This window comes from Oryzias latipes, chromosome 23, assembly GCF_002234675.1.
Source record: "Oryzias latipes chromosome 23, ASM223467v1".
In the NCBI taxonomy this organism is placed as follows: Eukaryota; Metazoa; Chordata; class Actinopteri; order Beloniformes; family Adrianichthyidae; genus Oryzias; species Oryzias latipes.
This window is the reverse complement of record NC_019881.2, coordinates 19,805,110-19,831,847: the sequence shown is the minus strand read 5'-3', so window position 1 is coordinate 19,831,847 and position 26,738 is coordinate 19,805,110. Positions and strand designations below refer to the sequence as shown.

The 26,738-nt window shown below is 43.1% G+C and overlaps 2 protein-coding genes and 1 long non-coding RNA gene across 5 annotated transcripts in view; 1 reads left to right on the top strand and 2 right to left on the bottom strand.

Moving 5' to 3' along the window:
- The window catches only part of LOC111946955, a 126,944-nt gene extending 123,166 nt beyond the window's left edge, over nucleotides 1–3,778 (top strand). The window contains exon 5 of the long non-coding RNA XR_002872805.1: nucleotides 525–3,778. This is a non-coding gene — a long non-coding RNA (uncharacterized LOC111946955). The remainder of the gene's footprint in view (nucleotides 1–524) is intronic.
- The window catches only part of LOC101162723 (ankyrin repeat and BTB/POZ domain-containing protein BTBD11-A), a 185,132-nt gene extending 159,541 nt beyond the window's left edge, over nucleotides 1–25,591 (bottom strand). For both annotated transcript variants that reach the window (XM_023952521.1, XM_023952522.1), the window contains exon 1: nucleotides 23,612–25,591. In XM_023952521.1, the coding sequence (XP_023808289.1) occupies nucleotides 23,612–24,476 (865 nt within the window). In that variant the 5' untranslated portion in view covers nucleotides 24,477–25,591. The remainder of the gene's footprint in view (nucleotides 1–23,611) is intronic.
- On the bottom strand, nucleotides 4,996–14,211 carry LOC111946953. Of its 2 annotated transcripts, none has more exons than XM_023952520.1 (2): nucleotides 8,422–14,211; nucleotides 4,996–7,537 (listed from the first exon to the last, which is right to left on the bottom strand). In XM_023952520.1, exons 1-2 carry the CDS (start codon nucleotides 11,644–11,646, stop codon nucleotides 7,535–7,537), a joined length of 3,228 nt encoding a protein of 1,075 aa, XP_023808288.1. In that variant the 5' UTR covers nucleotides 11,647–14,211; the 3' UTR covers nucleotides 4,996–7,534. The 2 variants fall into 2 exon arrangements, with proteins under 2 accessions (XP_023808288.1, XP_023808287.1); XM_023952519.1 differs by having other exon boundaries at nucleotides 4,996–8,523; nucleotides 8,650–12,147.
- Nucleotides 25,592–26,738: the final 1,147 nt, after the last annotated feature.

The window sequence follows — 26,738 nt, the reverse complement described above, 5'->3', positions numbered from 1 at the left end:
ACCTCAAAACTAAAAAATAGTTTTAAGTTCTCTTTTTTTTCTATTCTTCTCTTCTTGATTTATTCTAACTTACATATTATCCTAAGTATATATATATTTTTAATGTTTTTCCGACTGATAAGAAAGGAACACTGACATTTTTAGGCATAAAGAGCAACATATAGGCAAAACATATTTTTATTTTGTTTGTAAAACAGTAAAAGTATAACTAGATGTTTATGTTTGAGGCATTAAAAACGGAGTTGAAAGGAAAGTGTGCTGAAAACAGAACAATTACACTGATTTTTCTTGTTTAAAATGAAATTAAAAACACTAGAGCTAAACTTTGGGAAGCCAATCCATCTCCCAGCAGGGTAAGTCTCTGTTATCTCCCACCTATCACTCCTCTAACCTCCAGAATGAGCTTCTAAACACATAAATACATCACAGCTGTGTTGCACTAAAACATGGATAAGGCCAAGCCTCGCTCGGCGAGGAGAACCTGTGGCAGCCCACTCCATCAGCCTCACTTTCTTCTCCCACAGGGATGCACAGATTTATGCGTCGGAGAAGACGTGGGAAACGATAGCAGCAGAGGAGCGGCCGTGGTGAAAGCGATCCGAGAAGAGGCAGGAGATGGTCCGGAAATGAAGTTATGATTGATGATTCCTGGACAATTTCACAGCCCTCGACTTCCAGCAGAGAGCAGGAACTGGTAAGTCCACTCCTCGCTGAACGGAAACTCCAAAGGAGAAGTGGTCTGAATTTGTTTCATGGTGCATGAATGACTTGTGACTCACTGAAAATATGATCAAACATCACTCAAACCATTTCCAGTTTGTGCATTTTTAAAACGAGGATGCCAATAATCTTATCTTTCAAATATGGAGGCTCCCTTCTGCGAAATGAGTTTGTTTTATTGCTGTGAGATCTATGATGAGTAACAACAGTAACAGATTGTTCCAAAAATTACTCATTGGAACACAGAAAAACACATTTATTAAGAGAAATAAACTCTAGAAAACTTGTTTGGAGGGTTTTATATGAGCTTATCAGCGTCACTTGAGTCACATTTTAGTCACAACAAATGGAAAACAAATGGAGCAAATGGAGAGATAAGCTGCTTTCATAAGAAGTTATTATTATTTCTACATGTGCTAGTATCCTTGGTATGTCCTATTGTACCAGTATTTCTTTAAAAAAGCCAACACCTTTTCTTCAATTTGATCGTTTTTATTTTGTTGTGGGGGCTGGACTTTTGCTTTTCTGATGCTGAGTGACCTTCGGTTGATTCCAAGAGCCAAAGCTTTCGCAGTCATCATTTTACCCTCAGGTTTACCTGCTGGAGTTTGAGCTCCATCTAACAACCGTGGGACGCAGATGTCCTGCATGGAACCCACATCATCACTCTTCCACCACCGTGCTTGACAGTTGGTTGGAGGGATGAGGATTTAAGTGAATAACGCTGAGATGCTCCTGAAAATACACCAATTTGGAGTATGAGGCATTCTACACCCTGAAGGTAATTTACCAGGGCTGCCCCCCATCCCCCCACACTTATCAGAACGTATGAATGTTGGTTGTTTTTACTGACCTGGAGCAGATTTTCTGTGGTACACGGCGTTGAAAAATCTGTTTTAATATGACTTTGGTAAATTATGAGGCCACGCCGCTTTATGAGTCCTGTAGTCAGGAGCCCGGTGGAGTGGTACGCACTATGGTTTAACAAAATGAACAGAAAAAGTAAGAGTATTGTTTTAATGTGGAGATTTATGGTCAATAAGGTTTGACTTATTTGGCGTGTTGCTCTCCCAGCAAAGGCTGATTGTGGCAAATAAAACATGAAGAAAAACACAGATCACTAAAATCAGCCCTTCTGACCATTCACCTGCCTCTAAGCCCCTCAAAGCATTCTGGGTAGTGAAGTTATATAACGTTTTGTTTTGCTTGATGTGCCCTATAGTTGTGCTGGAAAAACACCCTTTTTCAATAATTAAAGACAATACTGGAATCAAATAAGCCATTCATCCATTTTTTTTAACCCGCTGAAGACCTTTTGGGATTTTGTTAGAGCCGATCCCATCCACAGTTTGGCAAAGCCGAGGGAACATCCTGGACAAATCAGCAGTCTCTCTTCACCAATAAACCTCTTTTGGATTGGATTGTAGGAGGAAGTCTGGAGAAAACCCATGCATGCAGGAGGAGAAGATGCCGGTGAAGGTCTCGGCTGGTAATTTGAAGAAGGACTTTCTGGCTGTGTGTGCTAACCGCTACACCACCATGCAGCCCAGATCCAATATGATCTGTTATATAATGCCCAAGACTCTAACATTCAACTTTACTGTCCAAAACAAAAGGCCTAACCCCTGAAATTGTTCCAGGAAACTAAAAAAAATAAAGTTTTGGGCTAATTTTGTAGTTTAGTTTCGAGACTCATTCCTTCATAGTTATCAAATCGAAGGGCGAAGGCGGTGAGAACAGATAATACCAGACCTGAGACGATATGACAATAAATGAAGTGAAGCCAAAAACCAACAGTGGTTCATGATGGCGACTGCAGGGACTACTGAAGAAGAGACACCTTTCCTGTAGGTGTGAGAAATAGATGGGAAGCCTGAGGATTAAACTTGGAACGCGTGGAAGCAGAAACATGCAGCTGCATTGTGTAGGTGTGCATTTGCATAGGTGAATGAGTCCTGAGATGAATAGACTCGGCAGAGCACACACGGACAACTGCATTTGCTGCACAAGATTTTCTGCACCGAAAGGATCAATTGTTGGTGTGTTGTGCCGAGATTTGCTTTGTTTGTTTGTTGTCTCACCTGTATTTTTGTGAGGAAATGCATTCTTCTAGACTCTAATGTCCTTTCATTCATTTACCTGCCAGCTTCTTTATCGTTCCCATCGCTCCACACAACGGATGACAGAGTGTATCTCAGCTCTGCCCACATTCAGCCTACAGATTTGAAGTGATGAAGGAACCAGAACCAAATCTTTCTCTTGTCCTGCTACACATTTTTACGTAGATTTCTCTGCTTTGGAAAAGATGCTGCAAACAATCTTTTGTGTTGAGATTTAAGTGTATGAATTATTTAACTGGATGTCACATGACCTGCTGTGAGTTCACTGCTATTTGGTAAACATGGGTCATTTAGGTCAAACGCTCTTTTAAAAGCATTTAATTATCTGCAGAGGTGGGCATTCCTACAAATGTCTCCAAATAAAACGGTATAGTTTTAATTTAAGAAGTTAAATTAAGGAGGGACACCATAGTTCCCTGTGGATGTTAACCATTCAAAATAGGATTTAGCTCTGCAGTTGTAGTACTATAGTAAAGTTTACACTCTAATGGTAGAGTCATTGACTGTGTATGAAAACTGGACAGAGCAAATGTGATGTCACCCATGGAAAATAACTTACTTCCAGCTCCAAATGGAGCCACTTTTTCATGACATGGATAACGCCATGTTGGAACAGAAGACGTCAATAAGCAGTGATTGGTTTGACGTTCTTGTGAAGCTATGTTCACATCGCCCTCGGCAACGTGCGCTCAAGCATCCACTTCCAATGAAAAGTCTATGTAAACGGGTGTTTTGTGCTTCGGCATTCAAAACTCTTGCATTCATCAAGTTTCTATGACCGTTATTGGGGTCAGTGTTCCAAATGTACGACCATTGAACACGTGTTAAAAGTCAAACTTTGGCCAATTGGGGATTTGGTAGAAGCGTATGGGTGATGTCTCCATTAATTCACAGAAGTGCCAACTGTTTGAAAATTGATCATGGAGAAGAAATGAAAAAGTAAGGGTTAATGGCCAACTAACTGTGCATTATCACTTTTTGACGCACTTCGCGTCGGACGGTTCAGGCATCCATGGCGTGTGTTAAAAAGTGATAATGCACACTTCGTCGGCCATTAACCCTTATTTACGCACGCTGTGGAAGCCTGAATGCGGAGTGCGTTAGAAAGTGATAATGCACAGTTCGAAGGCCATTAACCTGCTTATACCATGGTCAGTTACAAAAGAAATAAATATTAACCTGTTTTTAGTCCTTAATTCTTGTTTTTTATTCTGATTTGGGTCGCTTTTTTCACGATAAGCGGAATATCTGTTACGTGGTGCGGTGTCATGGTAACATGGCAAGGCACCACACCACTGCTGCAGTTAAGATTCGGCGCTGTAAAGCGATATATAAGTGCTGACCGTCCCGATGGGTTGAATAAAGCATCAGTTCAGAAAGAAAGTTCACCTCTTACCGGTTGTTTTTGTCCAGATGATGTAGCTAAAGGTTGTTTTAAAGAAACCGTGATACGGAAGATTTGAGATGGGTGACCGGAACTACTTTTTGAGGCGTGCGGTTATCACTTTTTAATGCACAACCAGCAGCCAATCAGAATCGAGTATTCACCCAGACCATAGTATAATCGCACTTTCAATTCTATGACAAGTCTTTTATATAGCTGAGTCGAGCTGTAAAAAAAACTGGAGCAAGGTACACAGGATTTGCACCACTTTGTCATTTCACAGCAAGCCTCTTCCAACTGTAGATGGTGGACACGCACTAGTAAACAGTAGAAAAGAAAAAGAAGAAGAAGAAGCCCCTCCCTGCTCATCCAGTGTGAAAACCATACATGCACGCCCAAGAACCCGTGTTCAGTGCGTTCTTGAACGCTCCGTGTGAACTTTGCCTCAGTCATCGTCTCTATGGCAACCACTCGCACAAATCAGGAGTGAGCTTGTTGACAAAATCTGTCATTCAACGCTTTCAATGTTTGATGTAAACCTTTGATTGAACCACCTGATTGGCCAGATTATATCTTGAAAATAAAATGCGGATGATCACAAACTTTTTTCAAAAAGTTAGCAAAGCAGGAAGGGAATAGAATAATAGAATAACTGAGGAATAGCTTTTTATTTCTGAATAGAAGTCTATGGGATTTTGGCTTCTTGGAGATGGGGGGGGGGTCACTCACTCCAGATGTTGCACTCTTGAAAGAGATGAGGAGGCCGCTTGATAGAATTCAGTTGTTTATTAGTCCACCGACATGAAAAGGCAACTGCACTTCCTTTTTCGTTTTTAGCTCACCAGCCACGGACCCTGTTAACGTGCTGGTCTTTCTCAGAAAAACTCTCTCTCTTCTCAGAATTTTGCAAGCGCCACCTAGTGGCGTCTTAAAGATGCACAACATGCAAGGTGTTTTGCACAATTAACAAAACAAAACTGTTGTGGGGAGCTTAGCTTCCACATTATCTTGTCCAACTTATAAATAAAAAAATCTCTATTTCCCACACTCTCCCCTCAAAATTGTAATGTCGCCTCGACATTCTAAAATATCTGAGAAAAAAAATGTAAACATCAATTATCAACAGTCCACATATGGAAACAACGTATTACATGAAAGCAGGGTCACACTATGTAGGAGTCAGGAACATTAGTGTAAATCAAGATGCTAACTGGTTACAGTCCACAATACAGCATGTATCTCCTTTTTTTCCATGCTGCATGTCTGTAGAAGATGCCTTTGTGCACGATGACAGTCTCCTACACCAACCACCAACAGAGGGTATCTGCATCTTTCCTGAGAGTAAGGCACTCAACATAGAAATAACCTACCAGTGTAACCCACATGTGGCTCTTTTGCCTGGTAATCAAACATACTAAAATCTTTTTTTTTTCTAAACATAACAAATATTGGTCAATATTAGAATAAGTTTAACATTACAACTATTCATTAACTTAATGTTTTTTTTTTTCTTTAACATAGCCTATTTGTTACACTTCATTTTTACACTTAAACATATGAAGTGCTAGGCAGACCTAATTTATCATAGGTAAACACTTGTCTTTTTTTTCTTTGTCGGAAAGGATACTGTTTCACAGAGTTGTAGGGAGGATCTTCCTGGTCACTGGAACTGGACTCAAACGGCACCTCTGCCTGGACCTCATCTTTCTCAGCTGGGTCACCTGGAGCCATTGCATCATCAGGCTCCAGTGGTCCTGCATCTTCATCTGAGTCGCTGTTCTCACTCTCTTGACTTCTTTTGTTGTAGGGGTGAAACACTGGCGCTTCAGCTCTGAGTTGAAGGCGGCTGCGTGTATCCCTTCCAGCTGGCAGTCCGCTAATCGCACGCCAGCACTCTTCATCCTCTTCTTCATCAGCTGAGCTCTCTCGAGTGTTCACCTGATGTTCTTGAGTGTATCTTTTCTTTCTCATTTTTTCTTGTTGAGAGTCTTCTGTGTCCAGCGGGAGAAAGTCACATGGCAAGAGTAAATTTCTGTGCATTACCCGGGTGCGTCCTTTGCCATTTTCAGGTTTAATTTCATACACTGGGGTGTCTTGGTGCTTCCTTTGGGTTACTACATGAACTCGATGTTCCCAGAATGATCTTAGTTTTCCTGGCCCTCCTTTTTCTGTTAGGTTTCTAACAAGCACTCTGGAGCCAGGAAGCAATTCTGCACCATATGTCCTTCTGTCGTACAGGGCTTTTCCTCTCATGGCTTCCTTTTGAGCTGACTTTGAGGCTAGCCTATAAGCTTCAGCCATTTTAGCTCTCCATTTTTCTGCGTAGTCCTGTTGAGATGAACTCTGTTCTCTGGTTTCTAGACCAAACATTAGATCGATTGGGAGCTTTGGGCTGCGGCCGAACAAAAGGTAATAGGGTGCATATCCCGTTGCCTCACTCCTGGTGCAGTTATAGGAATGAACCACCTTGGCAAGAGACGACTTCCAATCAGCCTTGTCTGCTTCTGGCAGGTTTCTGAGCATAGCCAACAAAGTGCGGTTAAACCGCTCCACCTGCCCATTTCCTTGTGGGTGGTAGGGAGTTGTTCTGGACCCCTGGACACCACTATACTCCTGTAACTTTGCAAACAGTTTATTTTGGAACTCTTTTCCCTGATCGTGGTGGAGACGGGTGGGGAACCCAAACCTGAGTGCAAAGTCTCCAAAGATCTTCTCAGCGGCAGTGTGGGCGGCTTTGTTGCGGCAGGGGTAGGCTTGAGCAAAACGTGTAAAATGGTCCATTAAAACCAGAATATACTCATAACCGCCTTTGCATCTTTCCAGATGCAGGAAGTCCACAGAGACTAGCTCAAAGGGGTAGGTGGTGATGATGTTAGTCAAAGGGGCTCTTGTGGGCCTGTTGGGACGCTTGTTTTTTAAACAGCTGCACACCTTTGTGATGTAATGTGTTACATCTTTCTGCATGTTAGCCCAGTAAAATCGCTCTCTGATTAGATTCATGACTCTCTCCACCCCTAAGTGACCCATCTTTTCGTGAAGCTCCTTATAAACTAGCTTGTGATACTTCTGAGGCAACAGCAGCTGGGTGCGGGATGCAGTCTGTCTGTAAATTAGCCCATCCTCACCTTTTTTTAGTTTGTGTTTTTCTCTAAATAATGCTGCAACTTTGCTATTAAGACGTTTTCCACTTTTTGGCCATTGATTTGACTCCACATAGCGCACAACATCTCCTAGGACTGCATCTTCTTCTTGAGCCCTTCTCAAGACTGTTTTTGGAAGTTCAGCAATGGAAGTGACTGCTTGCTCTGTTTCACTGATGAGAGAAGAAATGGTCACTGGACAAAGCCATGGCTCGTTATTTTGAGACTTTACACTGACCGCCTGCACCACACACTGTATTACATCTGGGTGAACATCCTGTATGCATTTGCTCATATACTGCTCCATATCTAGTGGCATTCGTGAGAGGCCATCTGCATCCCTGTTTGCTTTTCCGGGCCGGTACTTAATCACAAACTGAAAATCGGCTAACTCCGCAACCCACCTCTGTGTTGTGGCATTTAACTTCGCCGTGGAGAGCACATAGGTGAGAGGATTATTGTCTGTATAAACTGTAAATGGTGGGGAATAATACAGAAAATCCCTAAACCTCTCACTTATGGCCCATTTCAGTGCAAGGAATTCCAACTTCCCAGAATGGAGGTGATAATTTTTCTCTGGGGCAGTTAGACTTCTGGAGCCGTACGCTATCACCACAAGTTTTCCATTTTGTCGCTGGTATAGCACCGCTCCTAGCCCTTCTTGGGAAGCATCACAGTGGACAATAAATGGCTCCTCAAAGTCTGGGTAACCCAACACTGGAGGCTGGGAGAGAAAGTCAATGAGTTGGCACAAAACTCTCTGATGTTCAGAAGACCAGTTGATTTTGTGTGATGAGGCCAACTGCCCAAAGTTACTTTGTTTCTTGGGTTTTTGTTTTATTGTGCCCATTTTGTCATTACTCAGGAGGTCATATAAAGGCTTTGCTATTCGGGAGAAGTTAGGTATATAACTGCGGTAATATGAAACAAAACCTAACAGCTTCCTTAACTCTCCTACTGTTGTGGGCTGATTGTGTTTCAGGGCTTGCACAGGGGCAACATCTGCAGGGTCCATAGTATAGCCTTCTTCTGTGACTAACTTGCCAAGAAAACGTACCTTTTTTTTGAAAACCTCACATTTACGAGGAGTCAACTTCACTCCGTGGCTTTTGTATCGGTGTAGGACGTCTCTTAGATCCCGCAGATGATCATCAAAAGTCTGTGAATGAACAAGATTATCATCGAGGTAAGGCAGACAGATATCATCCCTCAACCCCCACAAACACTCCTCCATTGATCTCTGGAATGCTGCTGGAGCTGAGGACAAACCGAAGGGAATTCTTACCCATTCGAAGAGACCCCAGGGCGTAATAAATGCAGTGAGGGGACGGCTGGATTCTTCCAGGAAGCCCTGGTGATATGCCTTGCCTTGATCGAGGACTGAGAACCAGGCACTTCCCTTCAGACTGTTTAACATGTCCTGTATGCGGGGAATAGGGTGGCGATCGGGTATTGACTTTTTGTTTAGCTCCCTGAAGTCACAGCACAGGCGAAGGCCCCCATCTTTTTTCCGCACACAGACAATGGGACTTGAGTAAGATGACTTTGATTTGGTTATCCAACCCCTGTTTAACAGATCTTCCAAGTATTCTTTTACTTCTTTATGAAGTGGCTTGGGGACTGAAATGTATGTCTTTTTAACAGGGGTGGGGTCGTTCAGTCTTATTTTCAACTGCAGAGAGGGAATTGTACCTACATCATACTCATCACGTGCAAAAGCATCTCTCTCCTCCCTTAAAAGCTGTTTGACTTTGTCTTTCTCGGCTGGAGAAAGGTGATCCAGGGGAACCGGAGGTTCCCAGGCGTCCACCGGCTCCTTTTCAGTGAGGTCTGTTTCTTTGCCTTCTCCGTTTTCCGCCTTTGAGTTTACTGTGTTTGTCCCAACCTGCCCTACCGTAGTGGGTCTCATTTCTGCAGGGTAGATGACCTTGAGTCTTTGCGTTTGCCCAAAAATGGTTTTACCTGGCAGCCGAATGTCATAAGTTGTACTGTTTGTAATTGGAATCGTTACTGCTGCCCGTTTTCCTCTTTTTAACCTTACTACCCCCTTCTGCACCTGTAACCCCTCTGGTAATTGAGTGTGTTGGCTCGGCTCAAACAGTACATCCTGTGCGTCTGTAAGGGTGCCAGTTCGGACAAAACACTTTACTGTTTTAGTTTGGCCAGCAGGAACAGTCACTGTGTCACAACCCAATTTTACAATGCCTTCTCCCAAGCCATCCTCTCCATTTTGCATCACTTTTAAGAAAACTTCAGTCTTTTTACAATCAAAGGAAAAGGCGGTGCTGACTGCATCACTGATTGCATCAGGAGGTTCTATGCCCATCTTAAGGACCTGTTCAATCACATTAAATCCAATTATGGGTTGCTCCGCCACTCCCACTCCGGATGCCACTAACACTGGGACAAGCAGCTCGATTTTCGAACAAGTGTCTGTTGGAAGTTTAAAAGTAACCTCCACCCACCCGGAAAATGGAATTGGTGTCTGGTTTACTGCCCTCCCATCCAACATATCTGGACCAACTAACTCTATTAGATCCCTGACTGTTGTGTTTGGCATGTTGCGTTGTCTCCAAGTCTCATTTATGAGGCAGACCTGCGATCCTGTGTCCCACAAAGCTTTTGTTTCCACATCATTAAGTGAGCAGGAAATCACATATTTTTTTCCAATCAGGTTGAGAAGCTGTGATCTGCGATTTGGGGACAGTAGATTGACACTAATGGTTTCTTTATCCGGAGTTGACTCTGTTTTAGCTGCCAACCTTGCCTCTAATTTCTGAATGCTGTCTGTTACTAGCTGGTAAAGCTCTTGTGTCTCAGCTTGTGTAGGTCTGGTGATGACAGTGCTAGCAGCCATGTTTACTGGCCCTTTACCTTGTGTTTTTCCAGATCTACAGTCCCGTGACAAATGGCCACTCCTCCCACATTTGAAACAGTGGTCGCATTGCTCTCCATTGTTTGCAGCCTGACAGCTCTTGCACCCTCTTTTCCTGTTGGTTCTGAAATGAAAAGGGGCTCGGGGAGACTCACGAATGGCTTTCTTTATCTCTTCCATTTCCCCTTTAAGCTGTGTTACCATGTCAAGAAGCTCTGATTCCGTGCGTGTTGCATTTGGCATTTCAGGCGTTTTACCTTTTGTCATTGTAGGACATGGTCGGCTACTCACACTGGCCACTGCCGTCTCTGGACCTGCTTGGGCTTCCACTCTGACTTCTTTGACCCTGGGTTCTCTGACGTGCTTTTTGAACTTTTGCTTTCTTTCCCATTCAAGACTAGCAGCTGCATTTATTTTGGCTATCAGGTGCTCATCAGTAACAGCTGGATCCTCCAAGTAGCGCTTTAGTTGATATTTTATATCAGCACTTAACAGTCCAGTTTCCACAGCCCTCAGGAACTTTCTCTGAATCAACTCGGGGCTGTACTGTTCTTCTGCACCAGGCTCTTTTGATGCTAGCAACAGTCTTTCTTTTAATTCAATGGCCCGAAACAAAAAGTTCTGTGGTGACTCATTACATTCTTGGGTGAGATTGATCAAGCAATTGTAAAGATCAGTGGAACTGTCCTCTTTATAATGTCCACGCAGGATTGTCCGCAACTGTGAGAGGGTGAGGTCTGACTTTATCTCCAGCATATCACGCAAGCTGAGACCAGGACTCACTGCTCTGACAACCGCTTCAATGATATCAGCCTCACTGTGATTTTTCTTTAAACCCATGTCAATCTGGTGGATGAGGTTTGAATAAGACAATTTGTCCTTTTGTCCCCGCTCTCCGATCTGGCCATTAATCCGAAACTCTTTTCTAATGCTCACTTCAGGCAGAGTAGGAGCTGGGGGGACCACGTGCTGCGTCAGACTCGGGTGACTTTGTGCTTGGCCTGCCCCTCTCATTGTTAATTTGGCCATTTCTGCTTCAATCCGCTTAGTTGACTCTACGAAACTTTCCTGCAGAACCGCATATTGCTTTTGTAAACTCAAAAGAGCTTCAGCATGATCATGACTTGTGTCTGCGGTTTGAAGCTGCGGTGGCGGGGAAGGCTGCAGCGTGGCTGGCTTAGCCTCATTAGCATAGCTGATTAGCTTAAGCAGAAAAGCGCACGTGGTATCCTCCTCTTCGCTTTCAACAATTTTTTCTACTTCTTCACTTATCAATCTTATCAGCGTGTGCTTTTTGGATAACAGTCCCGGGTCGATCTTCGCAAAAGAGCATACCTTCTGTAGCTGCTCAGGCTGTAGCTGCACCAAGGCTTCACTTAGCTTGTCCTGTAGCTGCTCCAACTCCATCGTGCTCCTTTCCCTTCGGTCCGACTCAAAGGCTGTCCATGCACCGCTGAACCATCCTCTGCTACCAAATTTTGTTGCACTCTTGAAAGAGATGAGGAGGCCGCTTGATAGAATTCAGTTGTTTATTAGTCCACCGACATGAAAAGGCAACTGCACTTCCTTTTTCGTTTTTAGCTCACCAGCCACGGACCCTGTTAACGTGCTGGTCTTTCTCAGAAAAACTCTCTCTCTTCTCAGAATTTTGCAAGCGCCACCTAGTGGCGTCTTAAAGATGCACAACATGCAAGGTGTTTTGCACAATTAACAAAACAAAACTGTTGTGGGGAGCTTAGCTTCCACATTATCTTGTCCAACTTATAAATAAAAAAATCTCTATTTCCCACACAGATATCATATAAAATTATTGGTATCCAGCTGTTTTTATCAATATCAAGAAGAAAAAGATCCATCCATCCATCTATCCATCTTCTTCCGGACATTCTGGACCGGGTCACGGGGGCAGCAGTCTAAGCAGACGCCCCTTCCTCCAGTTCCTCTGGGGGGACCACGAGGTGTTCCCAGGCCAGCCGAGAGCCATAGTCTCTCCAGCGTGTGCTGGGTCTTCCCCGGGGCCTCCCCAGGGAGGCGTCCAGATAAAGATAGAAACCCAAAATGCGTTTGACGTGGTTTTGCCATAAGTTCACTTCATGTAGGCGTGACACTTTGACTCTGCAAAAAACTCTGCACCACCTGTTTCAAAAGAACCAAGACGTGGCTTGAAGAGAAAAAAAGAGCAGACAGCTCTGCTGTAATCTGGGTCGGTGATGTCACAATCCCCTACAAGTTTAACCCCTAAGACTCAAATCTTTGTTTGTTTTCAGATTTAGGTTTCTTCATGAGACATTTAGCTGCTTTCAGCTGAATTTATGCCCTGAACTTTACAGCAATCTGTTGAAGGGTTTGCTGAAGATTTCAAGTGACCGTGAAGCGTTTTCCCACATTAGGGAAAAGACACCCAAGATACAGTTGAGCTGCAATGTCAACTGTCAGAACTTTGATGAGTCTCTACTTGTCTGTCCCACTATACAGAAGAACCAGATACTGAAAAGAAAACTGGTTCAACCAGACAGAAAACATGCCAGAGATAAATATAAAAGGAACACAATACTGAAATACAAGGAAAATCGTGATTTGTTTTTACGCAACCGAGAAGCAGCTGCAAGAGCTGACTTGCATTAGAAAATACGAAATAAACGGTGGAGTCGCATTTGGCAGCAAGCAAAAGATTTGTGTGGGAAAAATGCTTTGAACACGCTTGAATACAGTTTAATTAATTGCTCAGTTTCACTTTTAACTTCTAAAAAGCGCCATTATATTTGGATATTCTGAGACTTTATCTGTTGACAGGCAGTTTACTCAGAAAGGATTACAAACATAAAGACTGTTTTCAGCAGCTCATTTGCTGCATTCAGCCTTCAGCTTTCTTTGACTAAGGATTTGAAAAAACAACACTGTAGGTGTTGTCTCGTCACTTGGCCCTTGACTGTCCCAAATAAAATATTACACCAAATATTCTTCTTAGAAAATAATCTGGCATCAACTCTGGACAAAAAGAGCTAGTTATGGTCAATTTAAAGCAACAAAGCTGTTATTTTTGCACGTAAAACGTCACTCTTGTTTGGCATCACAAACTAAAACAATCCAAATTATTTTTCTACAAAACACAACACAGTTGTAATGTAAGTATAAGTGGCAGTGTGTCGCTGCGACCCTTTCAGTTCCCTGTCCAGGATGTAAACCACTTTCGTCCAACAGTAACTCAGATAGGCTCCAGCAACCTTATGATTCTAAAAAGTTGTATTCAAAATTGGAGCCATGGTATAGGTGAGTGGACCATAGCAACCGTTGTGTTTTTGGGATGTTTCAGACCAATTCATGAGTCTCTATGTCAAAGAACAACCAATGATTAAGCGCACCAATGCACACTATCATTGAAGGATGCATATCTGTATTGACCTTTGAACCAAAAACTGTAAACATTTAAACATATACGGCCAATGTTAAATGTTTTTTTAACAGGATATGACATCAGCTGACCTTTCTAATAGTCGATGAGTAGGCGGGACAAACAAACCTAACTGCTATCAAAAGTCAACCAGTAAGACTGAAGCAGAACAGGAAATTCAATGGTCAATCATCATTCTTCACCCTTTTGATGGCATTTTTTGGTTCGCCTAAAAAATAAAAACTACGTTTACAAAAATGTACACCTAGTTCATATCACAATAAAGACACTCATTCATACAGGTGACGCTGACATCATGTTGAGTCATGGAATCTGGACTTATTGTCTCTTTCTGAAAAGACAATAAGTCCAGATGACTCAGTGTCAAGGCACACCTAGTTTAGTTGTCATAACTACTCTTAATCCACTGAGATCTGGCAGGGTTTTGGAACAATACATTTGTTCTTGTTGCACAGGTACATTCCCATGTCAATGAACAGTTCCTGTCCTACAAGTCCTCTAGTGGTTACTTGGTGAACTGACTTGGCTCCAGGTTTTCTGTGTTTTAAGCCTGCCTCAAATATGAAAATGAATATTTTTCTCTTTTGTTTGAGTCTATATATTCTTTCTTTACATTGTTTTGTTTGGCAGTTGTGAAAGTGTGTTTTAGTTCTGGTACAGACTACACAACTAAACTCTGGTACGTCTTTCACAAACTGAATCCAAATACAACTCTGAGCTCTAGAAAAGGAAAAATAAAGTATACATTTGAGCAAAATAAAAGCTGTTGGTGAAGAGTCAAGTTATCTTGCCAAACTACAAATACTTTTGTTTACAGTTGGGAGCTGCAGGGTTCCTGGTGTGAAAATGGGCTTGTTATTTTGTTTTGTGTTGATCAAATGACTGCTGTTTAAAATAGGAAATATGCTTTGTCAACTTTAGGAGCTTTAAGTGAACTCTTGATGAAGCTAAATGGAGTCAGCTGTCGGTGTAACCCCTTTGGACTAATTTGCAAATATTTAAGACAAAGAACAGTTTGTCTTTGATCAATTTTTTCACGTCTTTATGTGTTTTAACCCTTGTTTTATCTTAGATGACCCCCCCCCCTTACATTGACGTGTTCTCCCTACCATGACAAAGGTGGATAAAGGTGGAAAGATTTAAAAATAAATAAATAAAATAAATAAATTTATACTGTATTCATCCCTCAATGGGGAAATTCTTCTCCGCATTTGACCCATCCCCTTGGGGAGCGGTGAGCTGCAGCTGAACCGCGCTCGGGAGGCAGTAGTGTTAAGGGCCTTGCCTAAGGACCCCCACTGGGTGATGTTAACTGCTCGCCATTGATATGGTAATTGCCCCCCAGTACCATTACCAATTTCATGTAATCCATGGACACCAGTGAAGATCACAAATCATTGAAGAAAAAAGGTTCAGAGCACTGTCTAGTGGGTCTAGATGACCCAACTCCCAATGTTAAAGTGCCTAGTTTAGCACATGCGTTACACATGTAAACATGGTTTTTATACATTTTTGTACAATTGTTACCTCTAGATTATTTAATAATAATATAAAATAACAATATAGCTGTTGGACGTAGCAACAGTAAAGACAGGCCAAATCTTTATGAAATGGAGAGACAGGGAAGGAGTGAGTGAGAGCAGAAGTTTCCTGTGAATCTTATGAAGTATCACTGCAGTAGGAGGAAGTGTCTCAGCCTACACAACACCAGCATTTCTACATCTTCACTTGAGCTGAGCCCAGCCCAGCCCCCAGTTTCAGTGTGCTGCATGTCGCCTTTCACAATAAGCAGTCACCGGCGAGCAGCGTCTGTTACTGTGGGCCCGGGAAACACCAAAGAATGACCAAACGATCTCAGCTTCAGCCCTGACTAATTCACTGCTCATGTATTTGCAGCCTCATAACTGCTGATAAAATACTACACCATATGGATGTTGTAAAACTTAACTTAAACCGGGGTCTTCAAATAAAAATATAAAGAGGTCCAGTTAGTTAAAAATGTCTTAAAGTTAAGGTCTGGAAAAAAAAGTCTAAATATTCAGTGTAATATATTTTTGAGTAGCTGAGGTTCTGCATGTAAGTAATATCCAACTCTTACTTCAAAGGAATTCAGCACAATTTAAAAACTTTTGAAAGTATTGATTTTTTAGTGACATAAAGACACAACAGGAACACTACCAGGACACCTGCCGACATCACCAAGAAAACCGTATGAAAGGAGGATCCAGGAGCCCTCTTTAGCCTCTTCCACGAATCAAACACCTCCCTGAAGAATGGACATTTGAACACATGTTTGAAGGTTTTCAGTCTATCAGGGTTTCATTTCAGAACTGGAACATTTCTGCTTAATTCAGCCTTTCTGTAGGAAAAAATCCTAAATGTCCCTTTTACAAGTTTCCTCAGTTCAGAAACATATTCAGCGGGTTGGAAACTTTATTTGATCGAATCTTCCTTCTCTGTCAAACAGTTGCAGCTGGTTTAAACTTAGACTTTGCGATGAAGATTTTCCCTTAATGTCAAATGGAGGATAACAACCAGACGCTAACTTCAGCCGCATCCAACTTTTAAGGCGTGACAGATAAATAAAGCAAAATAAAACGGCACAACCATCGTAAAACTGATATTTTCTAAACATAATATAAATGTGAATCCATCGTGTCTGCATCTTTATTATTGCGAGATTACAAGAAACATTTGAGAGTCAGTCGCTGCATATTATGCAGTGCGACGTGGAAACAACTCAGACCACGGACCGGTACTGTTGGGAACACCCAAAACGTCAAAAGGTGACGTGGAGGGAGCTCTGAAAACACGTCCATATATGATGAGTAGGGAGTGTGAATGTGTTGGTTGCTACGACAAGAGCTGCACAAATTAAAAAGGAGGCAACCATCGTATTAGTTTTGCATCAAATTTTATTTAGCGGGTAGTCGACCATAAATGCTAAAAAGCTTTTGGTGAGGGCAGCAAAGTTTTATTTTCTCTACCATCAAAAGTGCATTCAATGATTGATATAACAGACATATGATGCCTCCTCGGTTAGGCTTCAGAGATTTACAAACATCAGAATTCTTTTCATGAAATTATCCAACTCCTTTCTTCTAATCATTTTCAAACCCGTTAAAAAAATTAACTCAGTGTTCCACAGTCCAGACAGAAACAGATCTGCTGCTTCCCTCAATGCACCATCAGCTCACAGTGTTTCAAGTTGAAGTTAAGATAAGCATGAAGTTAAAATAGAAAGATGTTTGGTGAAGATTAGAAGTTTTCTGTGGATTGAGTCACTTCTGAATGCAGACCAGCATGAAAAGCTTTTAATCACTTTTGCTCGAACATGAAGGACGAACCAGCAGAAGCCAAGTTAGCATGTTTTCAGTTTTAATCTTCTTTTACCGAGGCTGTTGGAAGCTAAATCATTCACATTTAATAAGAAATTTGAGCAACCAACAGATAACTCACAGCAACTGAGCGCAATTTTGGCAATTGTGTCACAGAGAAACAAAATAATGTAAAAATATACAGTAGTTGTAATTTATTATTGCTATTTGATGCCAAAATGCTATAAAACTGAATTATTTAACTATATATCAACAAATATATGTCATAGATACACTTCCTTGGCCCTCAATACAGCTTAACCTGCCAAAAGCTGAACATTTACAAAGTTTAAATGCACTAATTCACTCATTTAAACTTTACACAGCTGTCAATTATTTTGCAACTTTTACAAGCTTTCTTTTTTTTTTAAATATAAATAGATAGTATTAAAGGTAATAGAAGCGACCCAACACCACTTATAATAAATTTCAGTTAAAAGTGGGTCAAAAACTAGATCGGAATAAACTACAAATGCAGATGGAGAACCCAGCATCAGATTGGACTGGTTTGTGTTTGTGCGTAAAAACTCCAAGAAAGTGCGTAAAATCCTAAACGTGAGAGGATTTGGAGCTCGGGGGGAAGGCTGTGATTGATGCTTGCTGCTTAGAAATACATCTACAACAATGTAAATCATCTGCCCGGCTGCATAATTCAGCAGCTGTGAGGCTCGTGAATCACATCAGAGATAAGTTGACATCCTGCATTACACAATGATGCATTTAATAAAACATGAAATGCACAGAGTGGAGTTTTTTTTCCTTACAGTTATCTCCTGAATTATTTTTGCGACCACAGAAGAGCCACCGTGACGCCAAAACGCTGAAAATCCTGCAGAAAATTTCCCCTTTGTTGCTTAGGATAAAAACTGAAAGCGAAGCTATTTGTGTAACACGTAAAGCAGAAATAAAAAAGCTACATCCTGACTCTTGAGTGTCACCTCCGTGCTGTTCCCTCCTAAAACCTCACGTCGGCCCCCCTTTTAAAAAAAAGCCTCTGTGAAGACTCCTGAGAGCTGTCAGGCATAAAAATGAGGAGTCACAATTAAAGGTGTGATCAAAAACATCATCAAAGTAAACAGGCGGTCGCCATAGGCAACATGTGACGAGATGTGTGGAAGCAGAAACCTGCAGCAGCGCTGGAAAGACGCATGGGGGGGGCTCTTTTTCAAAGCAAAGCGTGTGATTTCAGCCTCAGAGCGAACGACGAAGTCATTCAAGATCACACAAACTCAGAGCTTCAGTTGTTGTTTTTTTTAGCCTTTCTTACCCGTTAACCTCATATCTTGATGGGGGGGGGGGGGGGGGGGGGTCATGGTTTTATTTCAAAGCCTCAGAAGATGCAGAAAGACAAAACTTATGTACTTATTACAATTAATGAGATCATGAGGGCAATTCAAAGTTTCGAACAGTCGATTAGAACTGAAGCGACAGGCGTGGCAGGGCGTCCTGTTTCAATCAGGTTTAAGTACAGATGTGTTAAAAGGTCCGGTAGTTCAAGAACACACTAAACGCGAACATAAGGATGGCCCATGGCGTTCACACTGGACAAGCAGGGAGGGGCTTCTTTTCTATTGTTTACTAGCAAATGTCAGGTAACTACAGATGGTGTGAAATGTCAAAGCTATACAACTCTCCTGGATCTGGCTCCAGGCTTTTTCGTTCACAGCTCTATTCTGCTATAGGAAAGACTTGGTGTCACAGAATTCCAGTTGCACACAAACCAAAATGATCAATTTCTCCGTCACAATTCATTTTCACACAGTTGGCATTTCCGTGAATTCAAAGGGACGCCATCCATTCATCACTACAGCCATACATCACCCGTTTTGGGCGTGGCGGGACAACACTGCACGATGTTTCCAGTGCTAAATTATATCTGAACTTATTGGTAAAGCTTTACGTCACATCAACCAATCAAGAACTCAGATTTAGTTTTGACATGTTGATGATGCAATCAGTGGGTGGAGTCCAAAACCAACATGGAGGAGAATCTGATTGTTGGACTTTATGATATTTTTCTTACTTAGAATAAAAAATGTCATCAAATGCTTAGTTTACTCCACCCTCAGCAATGCGCATTCAAGCGACCAAAAGTCTATGTAAACACTCCTATATGTGTGTTTTCACGCATCGCTACACAACTTTTTGAGTCCATTTTTGAGTTCTACATACAAAACATGCAGCTATTGAACGGGCGTTGAAAGTGAAACCAGGTCGAACTTTGATCAATCAGGGACCTGGATTTGGTCGTGACGTATGGATGACGTCTCCTTTAATTCACAGAAGCTGGAATTCTATGACACCAAGTCTTCCATAAATATTGGAATAGAGCTGTGAAAGAAAAAGTCTGGAGCAACATTCGTAAGATTTGCACTGCTTCGACATTTTTCACCAAGTCTGTTCCAACTGTAAGTACATGCACCAGTATCGGGTAGCGACAGTCCAGTGTGAACACCATATGCTAAAAGCACGTTGAAGAACCTGCGTTCAGCTTTTCTTGAACGTGCATCACGTTCACGTAAGCATCTCTAAAACCAGCATTTATAGAGTATCAACAGAAACTGTGAGCTTTTTCTTATTTTTGTGATCTGACCTTTAAAGAGAAAACCTTCAGCCGCGTCAACATTGCCTCTGCTTCTGTAATTCTGGGATTTTTAACGCCGTCCGGTCCCAAACTCTGGTTAGCCGAGTAAACTTGGGTTTTTTAAAACCCGGCTCAGGTTAAGCTGATTACAGTTCGTGGCTGTTTGCCGCATCCCTGCAGGATACATCTGCTGAACGGAGTTTCTCTGCTTCTGACGGATAACGTCAAAGACTCCGGGCCGCGCTGACAGCTGCTGTCACCAGCTCTTTCAGCATCACAGAGGCATCGTCTCCCGGCTTTCAGGGTTTGTGTCAATCGGATCCGTGTGTCAAAACTGCAAAGGACGATGGCGTCGCTTTGTTCTCCAGGACGATGTTGTGCAGTTAAACTGGGACTGCAGCTGAAATTAGCAACCAGAAAGAAGTGAGGGGCTCATATCCTACACAAACTTGGAGAGGTGGGGGGTTGATATTGCTCCCCTGCTTTGAAAAGATCCAGAGCAGGAAGTCCCCACCTTTCCTTCTGGGAGCTGGTTGCTGAGGAGTGGGAAGTCTGAGGGTCTCGGACTTTGGCCTGACAGGAGAAAAAACAGGTAAAAACAAGTGATCTATTGGTCTATTTTGTGATTTCTGCTGATCACCTGGAGCAAACGCCACAGCAGACCTTAAGTTTGGCAGCATTGATTTAATTAAAAGTTTTTCTTTTTTAGAAATAATAAACCCTTCCCTGTCCTGTGTTCAGGTCAATATGAGTTCATATTATCATAGTTTGTACTCACTTCCTCATACATTTCTCCTAGGTTGCTGGTCTGTCTCAGTCCTTATAGCTTAATTAGGCTTTCTTAACAATCGAAGACGTCACCTTTGTCCTCCTGATGAAGACCAGCATCAATAAGAGAAAAGTGAAGCAACTAGTTTGAAAGAAAGACGCCTCAAAGACATTTCTATCTTGACCGCACGCAGATCAGATTAGCCGTAGACTTTTCAAGTGAGAATAAATGAGAAGGAATTATCAACTTTGTTCTGGCGCTTCCTTCTGTTTGCTGTAGCTAAGTCCTAATCTTAATGACCAGTAGATAAGCTGGAGTGTTAATTAAGCAGAGCAGCATGGTAATTATATCTCTGAGGGACCTGAGCCAACATCTTCTCAGCTCTACCTCCTCCGGCTGACACGGCGACCTGAGTCTTCCTCCTGTGCTCGTCTCCATCATCACATTAGAAATGCATCTCCCACAGTTCTCCTATTATCTCAACCGGGCCTGGTGCATGCTGGGAAGATGGCACAAACGTAATAAATCCCCAAAATTCAGCGCTGGTCTCGGTTGTGTGCTTTGGATTGCAGTCAAATCAGCCAGAAGCATAAGAAATAAAAATCATTGTCATGGACGGCAGACTGGAAGTGGATGCGGCTCATAAAATCTGTCTTGGCCTTAAAATAACTTCACAATCACCATGCGCTGCGGAAACTGTTAGCAGGAGTGTGGGCACAGCCTTTGGCCTGATGAAATTACCAGGAAATAAAAATCCATCAAAAGCAGCTCGCCTGCCCGGGTGCTTCAGCTCCACCAGAGAGACGACAATCTGTCAGCTAATGTGCGAGCGAGTCCCCCAGAAAATAATAACAGAACGGGCGACGAGCGGCTCTGCCAGACTCACGCCGTTATGAGCCGGGCTTATTAAAACCCACAGTGGAAAACAAATATGCAAACACAGCTCAGAGAACACAATAAAAGATGGTGTGAAAGAGCCGGGGTGAAGACCACAACAGGCACCACGCTGCAGCCTGTTGTGTCATGTGACCTGACCGAGTGGTACCGGCTCCTCCGGGAAGGTCACGGCGAATGACAGACGTAATCAGATACAATTAAGTCACTCAGGACAATATTAAAGGACTCCCTGGCAGTTTTGGGAGCGGATGTCTGAAGATGATTTATGAAGATGAATGAGGAAAGTCTTACTCAGATACATTTCATAGGGAGATCTGTGAGTAATCTTTCAAAATAACACTGCAATGTTGAGCTGTGCAACAACGCAAACACTAAAAAAAGAAAAAGAGTGTCCACCCCGACACTGGAAGGTCGTGAGCTCAAATCCACAGTCAAGTCATACCAATGGGACCAACCCCTCCCTGCTTGAAACCCAACATTGAAGGGTTGGATTGGTGGCAGAGTGCAGCTGTGTCATTAGTCAAATGTCCCACAACGAATGGCACTTTAACCTTGACTTTCAAAATGAAGCAAACGGGCAAGAAAAATCTTGATTTCAAAACACCAAACTTCCTGAAAAATATTTAGGAACAGATCTTTTTTTTTGTTTTAACTGCCACATTTCTAAACCCCTGATATCACACAACAGAGAAGTTCTGAATGCAAATGGGAGCCTCCCCTGCACCCTCGCAAACAATGCGTTTCACAGAGGAGGCGGGAGGAGGATGCATGCTAAAAGAGCCGCTCCTGGAATCATTTTCAGAGAAGATAACACCATCATCCAGCCAGAGGAAGTTGTAAAAGGAAGGAGGAGGAGTTGAACTTACATTGACAGCTTTCCGTGTTTTCAACAAATTTTTTTATTCCAAAAAAAGGCCTGGTTGTTAAAAACGGATGAAGAAGGTGGACGTCCTTCTACTTTAAAGCATCAAAGTAAATCCCAAGATCCTTTGTGCATTTTTGGTTATAAACCAATGAAAAATAAGATCTCACGAATCCCAATCCAAAATTTCTATCCATTCTTCCACTAAATTCTTTCATCAGCAGCTTGTCTTTCCTGCATGTCCCCGTTTGCCTCTCAGTCGGAGGATTTGAAGTCCCTTCTGCTTTATAGTTTCAGCCAACTCATTCTTTCGGAAAAGAAGGCCAGCCCACACCTTCTGGGGTGACACAGCAGCATCAACACAAACATAAACAGGATTTTAGTTGTTTCTGCTGAACCGCATGACCAAGCGGCTGTCAGAAACGCTCACATCCACGCCGGAATGACGGGAGGGAGGAAAAGCTCGAAGCAGCAGACGATGGAGCTTGTTTGATCTGTTTTAGGAGACTTTGGTTGATGTTAAGCTTGTCAAGATGCTGCATAATCACAGCAGTGAGACGTTTTTGCAGCTTGGAAAAGCGTCTAAACCAGGGGCCTGCAACCTGCGGAGCCTTAACCTGTAAAGTAAGTAAACTAACTCTTTGAAACAGTTATCGCAAGTCGAACTGAAACATTTTGACTGTTTTTTGTGCCACAATTTAAAGGTCAGTAAGGACTATCGGAATTCAAGCAGATGTTTTTTTATTTTTTTGTTTAACAAATACAAGGATTTTCGGTGCATCTTGTGGTTGAAAAATACAGAAAGGTTCATGAGCTCTGTTTAATTTTTGGTTTGCACATTTCTGGCAGAGATTGAAGGAATATTTTTATTGCCATTTTCAGTGAGCAGGGTAGTTTCGCAGAATTGGAATTTGCTGCGGTGCTAATGTGCGACATAAAACACTTAAGAATAGCAAAAATAAACAACAGTGAGCAAAAAAAATAACATTACACAAAGGTCAGAGCAATAAATAAATAAAGGTACAATAGTGCAAACTGAGGATGATTCACCGCAAACGGTCAAATAAATGTTTTTATTATATCACTGCTGACATTTCCCTACCTGTGCTACATTTGCTAGAGAGAGAATCCTATCTGTGCCTTTTATTTTGAAAGAAAGTCATGTGAACCTCTTTCAAAAGTTAATTTATTTTTATGTTTATGTTTTATTTAAACCAGAAAAACAAAGGTTCATTTATGTTTAGCCTAGATAACATAAATACAGATCAGTTTCTTCTTTTTTGTTAAACTGTGTGTCTCTTATGGACTTATGGAAGTGGAAATAGCGTGAAGGTTGCAGACCCCTGGCCCAAACCATTCCAGATCAACCAGTCCAAAGATCTTAACTCACTTTTCCCCTCAAGAAACCTGCTACTACAGCAAGTTAACAAACCAGAGCGAATCCAAACCGAATTCGGCTTTGGAGACTCACCGCTGGAGTTCTTGCCACAGATGAGGTGCTGGTAGGGCTGCAGCAGACCCCAGATCTCCGAGTCGCTGTTGATCGCTTGCTCCATGGACTCCAACGTGAACTTGGGAACCCCGTTGTCCCTCTCCACCAGCGCGCTGCGCAGGACGCGGCTGAACACCTCCCTGACCAGGCTCTCCATGCAGGCGGCCAGGTAGATGGCTGCGTGCTCGTGGATCCGCAAGGCCACCCGGCTGTCCACCATCCACCTGAAGAACTTGCCCACGGAGAAGACCAGCCCGCAGCGCGCGGACTTGCCCCGGCTGAACTTGTCCACGGTGCTCATGTTGTAGAGCGACAGCGCGCTCAGAGCCGCCGTGATGCAGTTGACGGAGATGGTCCACGAGAGCACGATCTTGACGGCGCTTTGGATCTCGTGCTTGGTGCACTTGGCGTAGCGCAGGCTGAGCCGCTGCGCCTCCCGCGCCACGCGCACCAGCGCGCGGCTGATGAGCGCCGACAGCCGCGCCAGGAACTCCGGCGGCGGGTCGCCCACCATCAGCTCCTCGTCCTTCCTCAGCGCGCCCTCCACCTCCCCGAGGCTCCACGGCACGTCCTCCAGCTCGGGCAGCTTGGCGCAGTGGCCCGCGCACTCCAGGATCTCCGTTTCCTCCGCCAGGACGGTGTTGACCGTGTCCAAACTGTTGTGTCTGCTGTGCATGGATTCCGTCAGATGCCAGCAGTTGCCCCCATGCGAGAAGGACGGATGCGTGTCGGAGCAGCACAGCGACACGCTAGACGACCTGACCGAGTCCGCGGCTCCACCATAACCAGAGTCAAGCGTTAAATCCTCCAGCGTCCTCACGACTGTGTTACCCTTGCCTGCCATAACTGCACCGCATACTGTTGGGTATGCTTGGTCTCCCAGTCAAACGCCACAAACTCGCATGGATGTCTCCGCCACTTTCTGTTGGTTTGACCGGATCCCACAGCTTCAGAACAAGTTACAAATCCAGTTTTCTACTCCTCTCTCAGCCTGGATGTCCTCAAAATCCTCCAACCTACAACTTCATCTGCGTACCTCCGAGAGCGCACAAACCTTCTGCGCTCCCTGAAACAAGCGCAGCGCAGGCAGGGCTCCGGCGGAGAGGAGGAGCCTGCGCGCTGCGGGGCCGAGCGACACCAATCCGCGTCTCCGTCAGCTGTGACTGACGTGTAGGAAGGACCTGCAGCAGAAAGTGGCGCGTGCGGGGAAACCAGACCGAACAGCTGGAGGCGCGCACGCACGAACCAAGCTTTCATCCGCGCCGCTGCGGTGTTTTCTCACCATGACTCTGAGATTCTCAGACTCCTCTGTCTTTGTTCTTATGTTTTCTGCGGGTTTGTGCGCAAAAACCCAACGTTCAGCATCATCCTGTCATACGATTACTCAGTCTTAAGATACATCTCTCCCTGTAAGGTGACTTTTTTTCCTCCCTAACCAAACTGAGCTGAATCCAGAGGACGCACATGGAGCAGTTGGAATGAGGATTCAGGCGTTCTGCTGGAGCTCTTGCATGAGCGTCGGAGCCGCACCAACCATCTGCTCACGCCACAGTCCTCACATTTTCTTAACGTGACGCTGCAAAATGCCTGATCTGGGAATAAGCGCGCGCTCTGGAGGATCATAGGGAGAGCGTTTGTTTATGAGAACTTAAATTTACTGATCTATCTGTAAAAACATGGCTCCAAAGCCTGTGGGAGGGTTTAGACATTTAGTTTGTAGAGTTTCTTTCCAGAAACGTCTCTGAGTCCAAACTCAAAGTGGACCGTGTTCTCTGCAGTTGAGCGCGCGCGTCTTGCTGCCTCGCTCAGGTGAGAGCGGTGGAGGGGGGCTGCTGCTGTCGGAGGTGCTCCGTGGTGCTCTGGAGCTGGCCCTCTCTTATCAAACCTTGGTTGCCTGGTAACAGTGAAATCATCGTGATTTCTTCGGCTGGATGATAGTAGTTACAGCGCGTTGGAGCAGAATGGAAGAACCCTGCCATGAAACCTGAGTCATCCTCAACAGGCAGGATTCTCGTCATGCTGTTTTTGTTTTTTCATCCGCTTTAATTAAACAGGACTTATATGTTTACAGCTTTGATGTATTAAGTTTTAAACGAGTTCCAACAATTAAATAAAATCTTGAATTAAAAAATAGCAAAAATGTTGATATAGTATTTTTAAAATACAAGTAACTGAGCATCATCTATTTGTGGAAAGCAACAAGTCACAAAATAAGATACTTGGATATGCAATTACAAATGTGAATTTATTTTATTATGTGCAAAAAAAGAACATTCATCCTGGAAAAACCAAGAACAATTCTCCCCTGACATTTTAAAGTAATTTGACTTTTTTTTTTTTTGTTTGTTCATTTTTTATAGCAGCAACAGCCAAAAACATGAATAGAAAAAAGTTAAATACATAAGCAATTAAATAAATACATCCAGAATGGGTTTTTGACATAATAATAACTTTATTGTTCTTGCATACAACTTGTAGGGAAAGATCCATCAATCCGATGTCTACACCCTCTTTATCCCTGTTGGGGTCACGGGGTTGCTGGAGCCTATCCCAGCTGCTATCGGGTGAGGACAGGTCACAGCTAACTATCTCCACCCTGCATCCGCCAGTGGAGAGTAAAACTTATGATTCTCTTCAATCTAGGTATATAAAATACATTTTTATGCTAATTATAGTAGCTTAGGCAGTAATTTAGATGTATTCTTAACTGATATTGTGCTTAAACAACAATGGAAATTACGTTTTAGGCATTTTTAACATGTTCTTGTTACAGTATTTCTGATAATCGAGGGCATTTAGAAAGAAATTTAAGATTTCTGAGAATTTCTATATTTTAATCAGCCTGAAAAAAAGTCTGTTTGTTAAAGCTCTTTATTGTGTTGCTGGGCGGGCCACCATAGCTCTCTGCTCCGCTCCATTCTGATGCATCCACTTGTAGACGACTAGATCCGTGTTTTCCTCGTCCGAGCTGGAATCTGGTGGAATAGCTTCATTAATACTCACCGTTTTTGTTGCACCTGTAATGTTAGGTTGGGGTGTGAGGATACTCGCAGTGGGCCTTTAAAGGTGGCAACCCCAGTAGGAAATGACCTGGATCTTTCCATTA